The sequence below is a fragment of the Triturus cristatus genome, chromosome 6 (genome assembly GCF_964204655.1).
Source record: "Triturus cristatus chromosome 6, aTriCri1.1, whole genome shotgun sequence".
NCBI classification, from domain to species: Eukaryota; Metazoa; Chordata; class Amphibia; order Caudata; family Salamandridae; genus Triturus; species Triturus cristatus.
This window is the reverse complement of record NC_140589.1, coordinates 1,742,649,122-1,742,667,799: the sequence shown is the minus strand read 5'-3', so window position 1 is coordinate 1,742,667,799 and position 18,678 is coordinate 1,742,649,122. Positions and strand designations below refer to the sequence as shown.

At 45.5% G+C, this 18,678-nt stretch overlaps 1 protein-coding gene across 1 annotated transcript in view; it reads left to right on the top strand.

Moving 5' to 3' along the window:
- ALK (ALK receptor tyrosine kinase) overlaps positions 1-18,678 on the top strand; it is a 2,691,376-nt gene that overhangs the window by 2,648,370 nt on the left and 24,328 nt on the right. Inside the window, exons 26-27 of the mRNA XM_085613005.1 lie at positions 4,064-4,165; positions 18,085-18,219. Coding sequence (XP_085469131.1) covers positions 4,064-4,165; positions 18,085-18,219 — 237 coding nt within the window. The remainder of the gene's footprint in view (positions 1-4,063; positions 4,166-18,084; positions 18,220-18,678) is intronic.

Below are 18,678 nucleotides of genomic sequence, written 5' to 3'. Positions count from 1 at the left end.
GTTTTACGCCACTGTTACGTCACTTTTGTGACGCAGCGGCGGCGTAAACAATGCGCCATTATGCGACATATTTACAATGTGACCCGGCGCTACATTATACCTGCATCAGGTATAATGTATGCAGGGTGGGCGTTCCGTCGCAAGGAAGCCCTGTAAAAGTGACGCAGTGAAATCTACAAGATTTCACGGAGTCACTTTTACGTCCATGTTGTGTCAAATACTTACGCCTGCTTGAAGCAGGCGTAAGGAATGACACAGCATATAAGGTATAGAGCACCCCTGAGCAGTGCTGGAGTTGCGACGCGCTTGCGACACAACTCCAGCACTGCGTCACCCTTACGGCGACAGATGCGTCACGCATGTCTATCCGTGTGCCATGGTGCACCGCATTGTTAATGTGGCGCATACATGGTGGCGCAAGGGGGTTTTTGAGTCACGCAAAATAACTGGCGCATCCCTGCTAATATGCAGGGATGCGCCAGTTATTGTAAATACTCCCCAAAGTATTTGACAAGAGGTGAAAATCCCGATGTTGCTGTGAAGGGTGGAGCACAGAGGGGTTTTTCTGTACTATTTGCAGTAGGTGCCCAATGCTCGGTGATAATCTTACCCATTCTGGCGACTGGTTGTCGTGTTTACTTCTTTTTTTACTTCATTGAAGGCATCACTCTCAGCTGTGTGTCACAGGGCTAGGTGCTGTATCTACCTATATGACCTCCTGAAGAGTTTTTTCTCAGAAACCTTGCAGTCAGTCTGAATTCTTCTACTAAATGTTTACCTATGCGTGACCTTTAGACAGTCAAAGGTTCCAGGACGTCAGGAGTTTTGTTATCTTCAGCCTGGTTTCCTCAGTGCTGCACATTCCACTTAAAAATGTATTGCATCTCCCACAACGTTCTGTGAACTCCGAGGCCTTGAGTAAAGGCTATTACCGGCAGGTAAAAGCTTTGGTGTACAGAACACTTGCTTTTGCAGGTGTGCATATTATTTCAGTGCTCTACCTTGAAGCATGGCATATATATATGTATACACACACACACACACACAAATACTCTCCAAATGTGCATTCACGCACATAAACGGGTACGGACAACTTGTATTGCCGGTGCTGAAAATTGAAGTTTATTGCATGAAGAGAAGTGCACAGCTCATGACGCGTTTCGGGCCTCCTGGCCCTTGCTCACATGTATATACATACACACACAGTAAACCAGATTTCGTGAATCACTGCCATAATTCTTCTTATCCTTTTTAGGTCTGCCATGACGATGACCTTTTGAATTTACTAATATTATTTGTTTAATCTACTTACTTATGGAGGCTTTTGCCAGCTCCCTTCATCCATTGTTCTGTTGTCGTGTCAGTCCCGTTTTTCTTTCTCCCGCTAATGCACGGGGTAACAGCCATTGGTTAACTTTAGTGTGAGTGATGGCATTCTGCCCTTTCACAAGGAGGACGTCCACACACAAAGAAGTCCCATTCAATTCCAGATGAGTACCCAGCAGCTCCCCCAAAATAAAGTTCTGTATAAACCACGACAAAACATATCAAGCTGAAACAAAGCCAAAGAGACATCAGCTAAAGCCAGACCTATTTGGCTTTTGGCATTGCTTGATTTTGTTTCGTGATTTGGCAGCACCAGTAGGGGGCGCCCTCGAGCCTCTATTTTGCTTAAGGTGCTGAAGCTTGCCTTATGGAAGGGCTGGTCATGTTTTAAAGTGTTTTCTTTACTTGTTGCCTGTCACACAGCGGTCTCTTAGAGTGGTGCTGCTATGTTTACCATTAAACAGAGAGAACCCACCCAGCTGAAATGAGAAGGTGAATAAGAGAACGACTCACAAAACCTTTAGAGGACATTTGCTGTAGGATTACTGTCAAATTATGGCAAAATTCAGATGTTAGCAACATATTCATTGGTGGGGGACCTTCGTCTCACAAACAATAGGATTAATAGCTCACAGTAAAATGGAGATAATAAGATCAAACAATTGTGATTTCAGTCACAAGAGTAGTGGTGGTTTGCGGTACCGTATTACACCCATATTTTGGCGGTGGGGAGCAAGAACGGAAGCCTTTTCCAGCAGAAAGTAGTACTGTAGGAAAACATGTGCACACTCCTCACCGTTCATAAAAGTACAAAAAATACATTGGTAGAGGGTGTGATACCAGAAGGACAGGGAAGACAATAAGGTGGGAGAGGTAGATGTAAGAGGACCGTCACTACAGCATGCAGCTTGTAATGCACAAACAGCAATCACTGTTTAAATCCGATAATCCATTTGTATCCAAGCACACTTTTTACTCACACGTTCAATTGGTATAGGTCAATGTGCATGCGGTAGATATGTGTATGCATCGGCTTCATCACTTAATTGAATACTGGCAGACCCAGTCAGCCTTTCATCCTTCTATGTCGATAACATTTCTGGGATAGGGGGGCCCACCAACATGTTTTGCCCTGGCTCCAATAAAAGCCATGACAGCATTGCCTTGCTTCGAGAAAACAACCTTATGTGTCTCTAGATCAAAATGAATTCTTAGCACAAAATGTCTTTTCCATATCATTAATGATATTTCTTTTCCTTCTCCCAATCCAGCCCCAGTCTGCTGTTATAAACATCCCTTCCCAGCCTCCCTCTAAATAAACACTGCCTTTCTGCCTAAGGTGGGGCACCGCCTAACCCCATTGCCATAGGATGTGATCCGACTGTTCAGTGGCACAGTGGGGGTAGACAGACTTCGGGCAGCCATAATGTGAGGCACAATAAATATCTGGGCTGAAAACAATATTTTAAACAAAGGTCGACATAGTACTTTATCACACAACATTCAAAACAACTGGCTTAAACAGTAGGCTGAAATAAAAACTCTCTGTGAGCTTTGAGGAAGTTCAAATGTATTAAACCACAGTCCCCCATGCTTCTTTCTTGCTGCTGCCCGGTCAGGAGCAGTTACACCGTCAACAGAAACATTCTGTAGTCCAGTGTTAAATGTTCTCTATCCTGGACCAGTCCTGGTGAGCGAAGCACACCAGTCCCAGAGGTCCGCCAGCACCCCCGGGGCCTACAGAAGATAGTGAACTTTCTAACACTGTGGTTGTGGATCATGGATGAAACTGTTCCACATTCCCCACTACAGGGATAAAGGTAACCCATGTTGGTCCTGACTCCATTCATCAGCTTCCTTGAAAGGATTGAGCTCTGGCAAGATGTCAATAGCTTTACTGGGCTGTAAGAGTCAGGAAACTTTCAAACAGCCCCACTCTACCCGCTGCCGACTGATAGACAAACAACCTTACTAATAACATACAAAACATTCTACCTGAACAGAACTATCAGGCACTCACCACCCAATCTTGGGATGCAAATACAATGAACGTTTTCTGTAACTAAACTGAACTAGTATCTTAAATATTCATTTACTCATTTATCTACAGGGCTGTAAAAAGCACTGTAAAGTCACCCTGTGGCCACTGTGTGGCGCTGGACAGTGTTGGACACACTTTGTAGGATACAACACAGCCCTGCTGATAAGCCAACCGTGCAGGGTAATAGGAGTGTGGTGAGGTGCTGGGTATCTGTTGTGCATTCTTTTACTGTTTCCCTTGCGAGTGAAATGAGTTCATGTTTAATTTAAACAGTTCCATCTTCACTAGTTTTCTGATATGAAAGGCGGGGATTCGGTTTGTGGCAGAGTTTGGGTCAGGAACACGCAGGGACCTCCCACCTCGTTTATCCATTGAAAATCTTTGAGTTGAGGAATGCTGTACCAGAGGACTCTTGCATAGACACCCTGCGGTCCGAGCTCTTGAAGCTAGTTCTGGCCTAATCCTCAGTAGGCCGCGTGAATGGTGGATAAAACTTGGAATGTACTTGTTGCTTGGTATTCTCCAATGTTACCATTTTAAATTACTTTACAACACATAATTTATAATTAGTTGAATTGACTTAACCTACCTTCTGGTTCAGATAATTAACATCTATTCCTCTGCAGTATGTTCCCAATCGAAGATGTTTGCTTTTCGGAATTTATTAATCGAATGCTTTCTTTTCTTTGATTACAGGGCAAGTTATTACCGGAAGGGAGGCTGTGCCATGCTTCCGGTCAAGTGGATGCCGCCTGAGGCTTTCATGGAAGGAATATTTACCTCCAAAACGGATACATGGTAGGACATGCCACTGAAGACTACTTTAGTCTGAGGTTAGATTACAGCAGAGTGAGAAACAGTGAAGAAAGACTATGAGGTTTCTTCCAGGGGTCAGGCTGAGGAGTGACTAAAGTCCGCGGAGTAAGGCATACAATTATTACAGTTTAGTGACCAAGGTTTGCTACAGTGCTTTCTTAAGAAAGTTAAGACATCTCACTAAAAGTTACGGACTGGTCTCACACACCAACTGGTGTCGTGCTTCATCATTGGCCAGTCCTCGTCCTCCAAAAACTTGGTTTGATGGAGGGCGGGCATACACCTGATGACAGGGATGCACTTCTAAACTAAGTGGGGGCCCGTGAAGAGAATGAGTGAGTGATTTAAAAAGCTATTATGGTTGCCTATTAAATTTTAAATGTGATTGGCGGCCATATGGTATTAAAACAAGTGCTACCAAGGGAGACGCACCCTGAGACCCTTAGGAACAGGGGTCTTCCCCTGAATCACTCCTATGGGGCTTAGAATTTTCTTCCCCGTGGCGTAAAGGAGCCACAAGACGAATATATTGTGTGGACAGTGATAATTATCACGCCACGAAGTGGTACTTACCCTTTACAGTAGGGTAAGAACGGAGCCCCCTTTATATTAGGTCCTGATGAATGCCATGGACCCAATCGGGCCACGAGGCAGAAACATGTTGACCATCACTTATATAACGGTGTAAGGACATTTATTCCTAATCACACCATCCACTTGTTTTTAATACCATATGGCTGCCACTCACATTAAAATTTAATAGGCAACCATAATGGCTTTTTAAATCACTCACTCGTTCCCTTCACGGATCCCCACTTAGTTTAGAAGTGCATCCCTGTCGTTGGGTGTATGCCCGCCCTCCGTCAAACCAAGTTTTTGGAGGGCGAGGACTGACCAATGATGAAGCATGACACCAGGGGGTGTGTGAGACCAGTCTGTAACTTTTAGTGAGATGTCTTCACTTTCTTAAGAAAGCACTGTAGCAAACCTTGGTCACTAAACTGGGAGCGGCTCGTATGTGGTAAACACCTGATATTGGAGGCTGCCTGCTCCTAGTGCGCTATGCCTCTAGTTCCCTCCCCTAGAATTACCTGGGGATAGTGTGCTTCATACAATTATTACAAACATACTATTGCCTCTGGCAAAAACGTTTCAGAACTATTACGTATAAAGGTTCTCTTATTGCATCCAGTAATACTCTATCTGGTTATTATATTCAAAGAGAAGTCAAGTACGCCAAAGATCACGGTAATCTTATAGCTTTCTACACAAACTGATAAATCCCTATGGACAGTCAACACGTTTAATCAGAATTTGACTTTCTCAAAAAACCTGTAACTCAAAGAATTTGTGGTGGAAAGTCAGTACATGTTAATGCAATAGAGGAATAAAAAAAAAAGGCTGGTTGATATGGTATTGTGGTATACCTAATGTGTAGGAATGTGTTGAGAAGAAAGTCACTGGAGTTCTTCCCTGGACCGGAAACAAGCATCCTGGGACCGGTTTCAGGTTAACACCCCTCATCGGCCTGACTTGCTTGAATCCAGTGGCTGATGGTGAGTGTCTGAAAAGTTTTAGCGCTCCATCCATCATCTCCTTGTGTTTGCTTCGTTCGCCCGAAGTTGGCAGGGTATACCCAGAAGAGGCTCCCTTGCTCACTTTGCCACTGGATTCAGGCTAGCCTGGCTGATGAGGGGTGTTACCCCGAAACCGGTCCCAGGATGCTTGTTTCCGGTCCTGGCTTGGCTGTTCGGGCTGGACTGTTCCCATAAGGAACAGGGTAAAGACTGATTTGCATATGGCTGGGTCCGAACTGGGGTGGTGAGGTGAGCTAAAGAACTGTGATGGATTTAACCCACATCAGTGACTGGGGTTGAGTGTCTGAAAAGTTTCAGCGCTCCGTCCATTATCTCCTTGTGTTTGCTTTGTATACCTATTACTGGCACAAGAAAACTTAAACCTTGCGTGCTTGTAGGAGTAGACCTGAGCAGTAACCATCGCCAACATTCTGCACCAAAATAAAAAGACATGTTTGGCCAAAATATTCCTGTCCCAAACTAGCAACCTTCTTGGTCAGTGCAGTGTGGATTTTTTCCAGACATTAACATGAGTAAAGAATTCAAACATTTCTTTACCAATTATTCTTTTACAGATTAATATTATTGTGACAAGGGAGTAATATTTTTAGACTAAACAAGACTAAATTAAATAGCCCAAATGAATACCCATCTGTTCAAATGTAGTTTAGTGATGTCATATGAAGTTAGCTGCCAACATAGGAGGGAGAAGGGAGTGGAGAAAGAAGGATAAAGGGAGGAGAGAGAGTAATGAGAAAAAAGGAGAGGAATTGCGAAGATGAAAGACACTGAGGGGAGACGTTAGAGAATAAGTGATTTCAAGGCAGGAGAAAGGGGTGGGACAGACTTGGAGAACATTGAAATGTGACGAGAGAGGTAAAAAAAAATGGATCATGGAGGGGAGAGACAAAAGGAGGAAGGGTTGGGATTAGAAAGAGAGAAAAAGGCAGGAGAAAAAGACTAAAGGAGGCGGGAGATCGTTTATAAGAGAAAAGAAAATTAAAAGAGGGGGAGCAATGGGATAAGTGATCGATAAAAGAAGGAGATGGACAAAAGGATTGGCTAGACAGTAGCGGTCCGTGGAGGGAGTTCAGTGGGGAAGTGAGGCGGGGCGGGGGAGGGGCAGGGTGGGGAAATGTAAACACCGGAATATGGCTGAACGGAGGTAAGTACACATTTAAATTTAAAAAACGAATTTCGTTGCACGCGCAGCGAAATTCGTTTTATTTATTTAAATGTGTACTTACCTCCGTTCATCCATATTTCAATGTTTACATTTCCCCACCCTGCCCCGCCCCGCCTCACTGCCCCACCGAACTCCCTCCACGGACCGCTACTGGGCTAGAAGGGATAGAAAAAGAAAAGAAAGGAAAAAGAAAAAATAGAGGAGAGATCTAGAGAATCAGTGTGATGGAGAGAGGAAGGAAGGAAAGTGAGGAAATGACGAGAGTGGAAAGACTGGTGACTAGAAACATGGCATGATTGAGGAGCGAAAGGGAGAACAACAGTCAAGGCAGGAAGGTGGGAAACGAATGTGGTTGAGGAGTGTACACAGGAAGGAGAACAGAAATAATGGAAATATGGTGCTAGACGAGTCAAGGGGAATGAAAGGGGTACCCGTTTAATTCTTTTCACCTCAGAGATAATATGGTGAGTAAGGGTACCAAGGTTGGAGTGTCCTCTGGTTTTGTTACTTTATCCAGGGTTGGATTTTGTTTCCATTGAGATTCAACTTTAAATCAGGCCTTAGGCCTACCCACAACCAGGTACAAAACAGGACCCATTGACCTCTACGGCTCGTCTTTGAAAGCCTGTGGCGCTTAAGAGACTCATGACACAGACACCGAGCCACTGAAGATGTGTGGAGAATGGTACACATCTGCAAATGCTAGGCCTATCACAGCAGTCAGTCATTCTCTACAGATGTGCGTGTTTATTTTGAATTAAATGTGACTGTCATTCACAGTTCTGGTCAATATTCATTGAATAGCACACCAGTACACAGCAGTAAGACCATATTGATAAAGGAGCTGCTGTGTGCTTCCTGCATGTTAAAAAGGGATTGGTTAATTACCTGGCAGAGACAATTCATGAGAGTTGCAGATATTTAAAGTCAGTTCTAGAGATTAAGAAGGTGTGGTAACTGCCATAGAAAACTGGTAAAATGGGTAATTTCTGATATTTATATCATTACATGAACCCAATTACTTTATTTTACTCTATGTAAAGTGTCACTCAAAGTGTTACACATACTATATTGAAATAGCAGACATAAATATGCTGAAAAAATCTACATTAGCAAGAGGCTTGAAGCACACCCTATTTTTATCATAATACTTTTGTCTCAATGATTTTGTTCAAATTTAGCGTGCATACTCAACTGTTGTGCCCCGTTCCAAAAGCACAAGGGTATATTTATTCAAAAAGATATGACCCGCTGGGTGCGAATCATTTGGAGTAGCACAGCATTATGCACATTTATGATCCAAGTTCTCTTCCAGGGGATCCTCATCAATAGTCATAAGCATTAGAATATTCCCGCCCATGCGCGGGATCCCGGAAACAGTATATTATATGTGCCCCACATATATATATCCATACATATATACCTATATGTATAAACAAGCAACTGCAGCCAATAAACACTAGAGCTAAAACATGCTGTAAGGAATTTCCACTATACAAAAAAAAAAAAATAGCATTATAAACACGAGAAACAACATTATAACTTGTTTAGAAACTGTTTTAATGCTCAGAAAACAGCAGAAATTCTTATAAATCACTGAAAGCATAGGAAGCTCCCAGGTTGCATTGCAAATACCCAGTCTAAAAAGACTGAAAAGCTAACTAATAGCTGCATAGCAAAAACTGACACCGTGCCTTTAAGGCACACCTGACCCCCAACTTCCCATCATGCCTCAGGGGTGGCAGTTAGGTCAGTTGTTCTTTCCGGCTCCTTCTGGAAGGATCCTGGCAACAGAGCTCCACTTTTTTCTGAGTTTGTCAGAATATATTGTCTGTTTTCCAACTGTTTTTTCCCTTACTTCGACGTTTTACTTCTAAAGAAGTAGGAGGCTGTCTTTTTTAGGCAGTTTTGGGCATTTTTTCGACCTTTAAATGCCATCTCTTTTCGATCCTTGCCCTTCTTGTGGCAAGAAGAAGGCCAGGACTGACTCTCATGGGGTCTGTATCCTGTGTCTACCGGAGGATCATGATTCCAAGACATGTCCTCACTGCCAGAGCCTGTCCAAGAGAACTTTGAAGGACAGGGAGCGAATTCGCATTTATGGCCTGGCACAACCATCCAGAGGACGATCTCCGGTGAGGAAGGGCTCGGCGATCGGCGTCGAGGAGCAGAGAACCTCCGCCGTCGTCAACCCGGCGGCGATTGGCGTCGAGGAGCAGGGAACCTCCCCCGTCGTCATCTCGACGACGATCGGCGTCGAGGAGCAGGGAACCTCCGCCGTCGTCATCTCGACGACGATCGGCGTCGAGGAGCAGGGAACCTCCGCCGTCGTCAACCAGGCGACGATCGGCGTCGAGGAGTGTCACCCCTCCGTCATCGAGGGCAGGATCCCCTCCGTCGTCGCGACTCCATCAGCGATCGACGTCGAGAGGGAAGAGTCCTCCACCGCCGTCATCCAGGTGGCGATCGGCGTCTAGGGTACCATCCACGTCGACGTCGAGAGTGGCAGCATCTCCGCCGGCGTCGAGACGGCGTTCGGCGTCGAGGGAGAGAGGGCCTCCGTCGTCGGCTTCACACCGCCGTTCGACGTCGAGGCGGCATTCTTCGCCTGCTGAACATGGCCGCCGGTCCACATCGAGGCGTCGTTCGACATCGAGAAGAGGAGAGTCCCGGCGAGAAAGAATGCGAAGCCACAGATCGATATCAAGACCACGCTCGACGTCGAGACAGGCCTCGGACAGGTCGGTGGTCCTGGTGACGGAGTCGGCTTCGCGCCATTCCTCCTCACGCTCAGGGGCATCTCCAAGACCGGCAATTCCACGAGAGTCTGCCAGCCAACTCCGCAGTTCTTCCCCTCAGACTCAAGGGACCATTTCTGCGGTACAACTGTCGCCCAGATGGCTGCTGCCAGCACATCATTGGCAGGACTCAGGGGCTACAAGGAGAATGCGGGAATATGTCAGCCAAGTGCATGACTCTCCGCTGCAAAGGTTGGTGGAGGCAGTGGACAGAGCAAGTCCTCCCAGGCCAGCACGTGAGAAGTCACCTGAGAGCCGGCGACGCAGATCGCGCTCCCCCAGGCGGGAGGGGCGTTCAGCCGGATCACGGGCTCGTGATCGTCGCCGGGATAGGAGGTCACCATCAACGTCATCTTCCTCGTCCACCAGGTCCTCAATAAGGGACTACTCACCCACGCTATCGGGCAGCCCAGTGTCCAGGGTCTCGCCCATAGACGACATCAACACCTACCATGAGGTGCTGCAGAGGGGGCGCAGAAGCTGGGGATTGAGATGTCAGTCCCGCAAGTCACCACGTCGGTGATTTTCGAAACACTTCACCAGAAGTCTGCGTCTCGTCCACTGCTGCCTTTGGTCCCAGGGATCATGGAACCCGTCATGGACACCTTCCTAACCCCAGCGACCGTCAAAGCGGTTCCGGCTCGTATCCTTAAAAAATATAAGCCGGCTACCTCTGATCCTGTCTTTGTCAAAATGGACCCTCCTGCGGACTCAGTAATAGTGGCGGCAGCAAGAAAGGGTCATGCTGTATCGGCGTCCTCTTCCGTCCCTCCGGATAAGGAGAGCAGAACCCAGGACTCCTGGGGGCGCAGGGCCTGCTCGTCCGCAGCGGCTTCCCTCAAGGTCTCCAGCGCGGCGGCGCTGTTGGGCAGATACGATAGGGCGCTCTGGGACTCTATGGAGCGGTTCAAGTGCAAGCTCCCAAAGGAGGACCAAAAGGACTTCGAAGAAATAGTCACGGAAGGGTCACTGGTGGCTAATCAGTCGATTAGCACTGCGGCGGATGGTGCGCTGCTCTCAGCCCATTCTTACACACACGGCGTATGCGCCAGAAGGTCATCCTGGTTGAGGCTGACAGGGCTCAAGCCGGATGCGGAGCAACGGATTTTAAACCTCCCGTTCTCTGGCACCTCCCTCTTCGGCACTCACACGGATGAGGAGATGGGGCGCATGAAAACTGAGCTGGACACCCTCAAAGCTGTGGGTTTGGAGAAGAAAAAAGAATTCAAGCGCTGTTATAGACCCACCCAACGCAAGGGGCCTCAACAGAGGGTTCAAACCCCTCAGTGGTCTCAGAGTAAGACCCAAGGAAAATCGCAGTTCCGAGGCGGAAAGTCCACCAGGGGGAGAGGTGGACACCAGCAACAGTCCTCCACTACCACAAGAGGAGGAAAGTCATGAGCTGTGGCTTCCTCTACGACCATTGCCCACTCCAGTGGGGGGAAGTGCGTCACAACATCTGGCAGAATGGGACAGCATCACAAAAGATCGCTGGGTGCTGAATATACTGCGAAATGGATATGCGCTACGTTTTCGAGCGCGTCCAAAAGACATACCGCCAAAAAAGTCCCGTCCTCACCACTTAAAGCTGCTCCAAAAGGAGGTGAGGGCCCTTCTGCAAAAACGGGCCATAGAAAAAGTTCCTCCTTCGCAAATCGGAAGAGGAGTGTACTCCCGGTACTTCCTTGTGCCCAAAAAAGATCAGGAGCACAAGTTTCAGCCGATTCTGGACCTTCGTCTCCTAAACAAAGTCATCGTCAAGGAGAAGTTTCGTATGTTGGCGCTTCATCAAATATGTCCACATCTGCAAGTAGGGGATTGGATGTGTTCGGTGGACCTCCAAGATGCGTACTTCCACATTTCAATTGCAAGACATCACCGCAAATACCTGCGGTTTGTGGTCGGAAGCAAGCATTATCCAAGCATTATCAGTACAAGGTCCTTCCATTCGGGCTCAAGTCGGCTCCGCGAGTCTTCACCAAATGTATGGCAGTGGTGGCGGCTTACCTCCACAGGCAGGGTCTATTCGTCTACCCTTACTTAGACGACTGGTTGCTGAAGGCTCCATCCCAGCAACAGGTGAGGAGAGACTTCCAGACCTGTCTGAGACAGTTGCACGATCTCGGCCATCACGTCAACATGGCAAAGTCCGTGCAGCAGCCCACTCAGACCATCCACTACCTTGGCTCCGTTCTGGACACAAGCGTGGGAAAAGCGTATCCTTCGGAGGAGAGACTGTCTTCAATGAAGCGGAAATGCAGGCTTATGCAGCAGATGCAGAGGCCGTCAGCCCGGCAGGTAGCATCTCTGCTGGGATCCATGGCGTCCTGCATTTTTCTCATCCCCAACGCCAGACTGCGAATGCGACCTTTGCAGCAAGCTCTAGAGGACCAATGGGATCAGTCCACAGGCCGTTGGGGAGATCAAATCTCTCTCTCCAAGGCGGCAAAATCCTCCCTTGCATGGTGGACTCGTCAGGCCAATCTGATGGTGGGAGTCCCTTTTCACCAGCCACTTCCGGTGCAATCGGTGGTGACAGACGCGTCTCTGCAAGGTTGGGGGGCACACATGGGGTGCCTCCAGATACAGGGTCGGTGGTCTACAAGAGAGCAGGGCTACCACATAAATATGCTGGAACTCCGGGCAGTCCACCTTGCTCTAAAGGCGTTCCTCCCTGCAATCAAGGCCGATTCAGTCCTGGTGCAGACCGACAACACCACGACCATGTTCTACTTGAACAAACAGGGCGGGACTCGGTCACGTCCTCTTTCCCTGGAGGCACAGGCGATCTGGCACTGGCTGCTCGCCCGGAACCTCTCGGTAGTGGCAGTGCACCTTCCGTGGGAGTTGAATCTCAAAGCAGACGCACTCAGCAGGCACTTCGAAGATCAGCCAGACTGGGTGTTACACGACGAAGTGGTGGCGGACCTGTTCCATTGTTGGGGTCGGCCAGAAATAGATCTGTTTGCAGACGACGAAAATTCAAAATGCCACGCCTTCGCGTCCAGATTCCACCGTCCAGGGACCAGGGGGAATGCTCTTTTGATGGACTGGTCAGGGACATTTGCCTACGCCTTTCCGCCCCTGCCTCTGATTCCGAAGGTGGTATCCAAGCTGATCAGATCCAACATGAAGATGATCCTCATAGCTCCGGACTGGCCACGCCAGTGGTGGTACCCGGACCTTCTCCATCTGTCGGTGCGACCTCACAGGCGACTGCCTTGCAGGCCGGACCTGCTGTCCAAGATGGGCGGGAGGATTCTTCATCCCAACCTTCCCTCACTGAACTTAACAGCATGGCTCCTGAGGTCCTGCAATACGGACATTTAGGTCTGCCTCCTGATTGCATGCATATTCTGAAAGAAGCGAAGCGACCCTCCACAAGAGCGTCTTATGCGTTTAAGTGGAAGAGGGTTTTCGTTTGGTGTAGAGAGAATCACCTTGATCCTACGAAGGGGCAGGAGGATGTCATTCTCCCTTACCTTCTGCACTTAGCGAGATCAGGCTTAAAGTATGCATCAATCAGGGTCCATTTGTCTGCCATTACAGCGTACAGGAGGTCTTCCAATCAACCCTCTTTTTTCCAGATGCAGGTGGTCAAGGACTTCTTACAAGGGTTGAAGAAAGTTTACCCCCCTGTTCAAAACCCTTCTCCTCCGTGGGAGTTGAACTTGGTATTGTCCAAATTGATGGGTCCACCTTTTGAGCCCATCCACAGAGCTTCCTTGCAGCATCTGTCTTGGAAGGCTGCTTTTCCGGTAGCCATTACATCGGCACGCAGAGTAAGCGAAATCCAAGCGCTGTGTACCAAAGAGCCTTACACAGTTTTTCACCAGCACAAAGTGGTCTTAAGGGCACATCCATCTTTTCTCCCTAAGGTAGTGTCTGATTTCCATATTAATCAGTCCATTTCTCTTCCATCCTTCTTCCCGAACCCAGCGACCCCGGCTGAGCGGTCGCTTCATTCCTTAGACCTCAAGAGGGTACTTAAATTCTACCTAGAAAGTACCAAAGGCATTAGGAAGACGGATCAACTATTTGTCAACTATGGCGCCATGAGAACAGGCTTCCCAGCAGCTAAGAGATCCATTTCCAGATGGATTGTTTCCTGCATTACCTTAGCTTACCAGCTGGCGAAAAGGCCCTTACCTTTGGCCCCTAAGGCTCATTCTACTAGGGGGAAAGCGGCCACAGTAGCTTTCTTGCATGACGTGCCAATGGCAGAGATTTGCAAGGCGGCCACCTGGAAATCGGTTCATACCTTTACCAGGCACTACTGCCTAGAGTCCGATTCCAGAGCGGATGCCCAAGTAGGCCAAGCCTCCTTGAGGAACCTTTTTGGGTAGCTTGGTCTAGCTAAGCATACTGTTCATTCTCTGTTTCTTTCCTTTGCCCGCAGGGGGATGAGGTGAGGCTCGCTATTCTATTCTAATGCTTATGACTATTGATGAGGATCCCCTGGAAGAGAAGGATTAGTTACTTACCTGTAATCCTAGTTCTCTTCCAGGGGTATCCTCATCAAAGTCATAAGCAACCCTCCCGCCTCCCCGGGCAAAGGTGTGCTATCTTTTTCAGAGGTTATTATTTCTTTGTGCCATGACTTTTCAGTCTCTGCAAAGAACAACTGACCTAACTGCCACCCCTGAGGCATGATGGGAAGTTGGGGGTCAGGTGTGCCTTAAAGGCACGGTGTCAGTTTTTGCTATGCAGCTATTAGTTAGCTTTTCAGTCTTTTTAGACTGGGTATTTGCAATGCAGCCTGGGAGCTTCCTATGCTTTCAGTGATTTATAAGAATTTCTGCTGTTTTCTGAGCATTAAAACAGTTTCTAAACAAGTTATAATGTTGTTTCTCGTGTTTATAATGCTATTATTTTTTTATATGTATAGTGGGAATTCCTTACAGCATGTTTCAGCTCTAGTGTTTATTGGCTGCAGTTGCTTGTTTATACATATAAGTATATATGTATGGATATATATATGTGGGGCACATATAATATACTGTTTCCGGCGGGAATATTCTAATGCTTATGACTTTGATGAACATACCCCTGGAAGAGAACTAGGATTACAGGTAAGTAACTAATCCTTATCCACGTACTCAGAAGTAATCCAGTTAGTCCATTCATTTTATTTGTGTTTATCAACATTTGTCCGTCACATCAAAGGTACAAGATTTCACTATTTTATCCTTTTATTTGCTCAGGAATTGCCCATCCGGGCCTAATCACAGGCAGGTTAGTGAACTTGAATCCTCCGTTAACAATTGCAATCACCCAATGCATTTCGGTCATTTCGACCTTCCTCAGGGGTATCTACAATAATAAAATACATGTCTATAAGACAAAAATAAATAATTCTTATTACAGCAACTTAAGATAAAGAAAAAATCCTTCATTTTACCCTAATTCTTTCATGAATAATGCAGTGTAATTAAAATATAATAGAAACAAATGTAAAATCCCTTCATTCGCTTACTTGTTCTGTGTCAATTACTCCCCGTGACTACCAGCAATCTAACTGTGCTCTTTCACCCCAAATCCATGTATCCAAATAATGTTGATAAACACAAATAAAATAAATGGACTAACTGGATTACTTCTGAGTACGTGGATAACCTGGATCATAAATGTGCATAATGCTGTGCTACTCCAAATGATTCGCACCCAGCGGGTCATATCTTTTTGAATAAATATACCCTTGTGCTTTTGGAACGGGGCACAACAGTTGAGTATGCACGCTAAATTTGAACAAAATCATTGAGACAAAAGTATTATGATAAAAATAGGGTGTGCTTCAAGCCTCTTGCTAATGACTTTCATAACTTTCCGCTCCAACCTTGTAAGCACCCCGACCTGAAAATGTGGATAAGGAGCTTCAATAAATAACATCTTTTCACGTCAAAGGCCGTTATTAAGAGTCACCGGCCAAAATTCACAGGATAATAAATTATCATCAGTAACAGCAAAAAGTTTAATCGTTAAAGAAAGACAGTTTTTATTTACGCTTTTTGTAGGACACAAGAACTGATAATTGTTTAGTTGAAATACACTTTATTGATAAGTTTAGGTTATTTTCACAAATTAGATGGTAATCAAAATGTATGTTTGTTTATGGGGGTGGTTAAGGGTGTTAATAAGGAAATGTTGTATTTCCAATCACGATATTCGTTACGGTGCGCTTTTGTGGAATCACGGGGGAGAACACTATGGATTTGTCAGTGGGGGAGTTTTTGATGTCGTTTTGTGCATTAGTGTGTGCACGGGGATCACGAGTATACACACCTTGTGTTAAATGGTATTGTGGGTATTTTAGTCGACCCGTAGGAGTAATCAGGAGGGCGGAGCACATGATCAGGTGATACAAGTCATCCTTTTCAAAAAGCGGGAGAGAAAGGTGCTGTGATTCAAAGAATTGGGTTGAATGCCTCACATTGAAATCATGTTTGAGTGCAGGAGAAAACAGTCACGCTTTTGAAAATCATGGTATGTTTACTGTAGGTGAGAAGACATAGAACACGTTTTAGATAGTCGCTTCGCTTAGTTTGAAATCGGGGGAAGATTTGTGTGAGGGACATTAGGGGCATACTTGGATTCGCATTTGTGGAACTACGGTTGGTGGGGCATGATAGTTTTGTTTGGACTTGGGGTGAAAGAGCTCAGTTAGATTGCTGGTAGTCACGGGGAGTAATTGACACAGAACAAGTAAGCGAATGAAGGGATTTTACATTCGTTTCTATTATATTTTAATTACACTGCATTATTCATGAAAGAATTAGGGTAAAATGAAGGATTTTTTCTTTATCTTAAGTTGCTGTAATAAGAATTATTTATGTTTGTCTGATAGACATGTATTTTATTATTGTAGATACCCCTGAGGAAGGTCGAAATGACCGAAATACATTGGGTGATTGCAATTGTTAACGGAGGATTCAAGTTCACTAACCTGCCTGTGATTAGGCCCTGATGGGCAATTCTTGAGCAAATAAAAGGATAAAATTGTGAAATCTTGTACCTTTGATGTGACGGACAAATGTTGATAAACACAAATAAAATGAATGGACTAACTGGATTACTTCTGAGTACGTGGATAACTTGGATCATAAATGTGCATAATGCTGTGCTACTCCAAATTATTCGCACCCAGCGGGTTATATCTTTTTGAAAAAATCTACATGTCACACATAAACAAACTGAAAACTTGACAGCTATGTGTCCGGCTCAGGGCCACTGGAATTATGCAGCAGGAGAGAGCCAAATTATGCAGCAGGGTTGGGTAAATTAAGCGCTAAGAAAGGCAAATTATGCAGCTTTATGTGGAACATTCTGTGATGGTATTACTTCTTCCTTTTTTAACTTTTCTTTTTTAGAGTTTTATGTAGCGCGAACTAGACCCGAGACATCGGGTATCAGAGCGCTTTACTTGAGCACCAGTTTCGTTACAGATTGACACATTTATTCTTGGTAGGTACGGGGAGATTAAGTGATTTGCCCCGAATCACAGGATAATGAGCGTCGTTGCCGAGACTCGAACCCTGTACCACAGCTTCAAGGTCGACCGCACTAACAGTGAGGCTACATACTCTGGTCATCAGTTGCACCTCTTTAGCACCAGTTTAACACCCGAATATAGCAATAAGCTACAGAAAGGTGCCTAGTCAATGTTTGAAAAGTGCCTTCCACAGCACGGCAACATGTGTCGCGGCGTTTTTAATAACTTTTGAACCATTTGAGCTAGAAACAAAATTAGTTTTTTATTAAAATCTGCAGATTATGCAGCAGATGGTGGATAATGTAGCAGATGCAGCAAATCTATACATATGCGAAAATCACAGCGGCCACACAATCGCAAAATTCCAGTGGTCCTGGTCCAGCTATATCACAGAACCTGAGGCCCATTCAGAAGGGATTGTTTAGTATACTATTGCTCTATAGTATATCAATAGCGCTTCCCTACCCTTTTCCTCCCTCTTGTTGAGATCTCAAAGCCCTTTTGATACTCTGTTGTGCATGGTTGCAGAAAGGTGTTGGTAGAGGTGTCACCTGTCAGTAGCGTTTTGATGTTATATGTGTTGTGTCCCTAGAACTTATATATTAATTTATATGTGTGCCTTTCCGCAAAAAAATTTACTCTCGTACAATTAATACAGAACAATGTTTAACTGGAGCAAAGTAAGGACCTGGTCAGCTTGTAATAAATCATGTGACCGTATAAATGTAGACCTTAAGTAGCATGAGCTGCAGCACCAGGCATCACAAGTTCTCCATTGGAAGCCATATTGGTTTGATAAAATGTTTAAAATGATCCATTTCATAAATACCATTCTCCTCTCCTTTGCTTAGGTCTTTCGGTGTGCTTCTCTGGGAAATATTCTCCCTTGGGTACATGCCGTACCCCAGCAAAAGTAACCAGGAAGTGCTGGAGTTTGTCACAAATGGCGGAAGGATGGACCCACCAAAAAGCTGTCCGGGGCCTGTGTATGAATTAATATTTTGAAAACTTAAATGTCTAATAATATATTTTTTGATACTATTTACTACCACAGTTTCTCTGTTTATTTGTGCTGTTAATAGATGTTGCCCACGTCCATGGCCTTAGCATGTCAATTTATTTCCACACAAATAACCATTTTATAAATATTGATATGAAAAATAGTGACACGTTTCAAATAGATATTTGAGATACACAAAAATACTAATTTGTGATTGAACTGCCTACCTGCAGTGGACAAGTTGGATGGCTAAATGTGCTGGATCACAAAATAAGAAGCAAGAAACGGTAAAATAGGAAAAACATTTAAATGACAAAACACCACCCAAAAATAACTTTTAAAAAACAAAAGAGGAATGCTAATGGGCAGTGAGAGGATGACTGAGGTCCTCGCCCTCACTTCCACTTAAAAACTTAGAGGAATACATCGAGCAGGAGATTTGAAT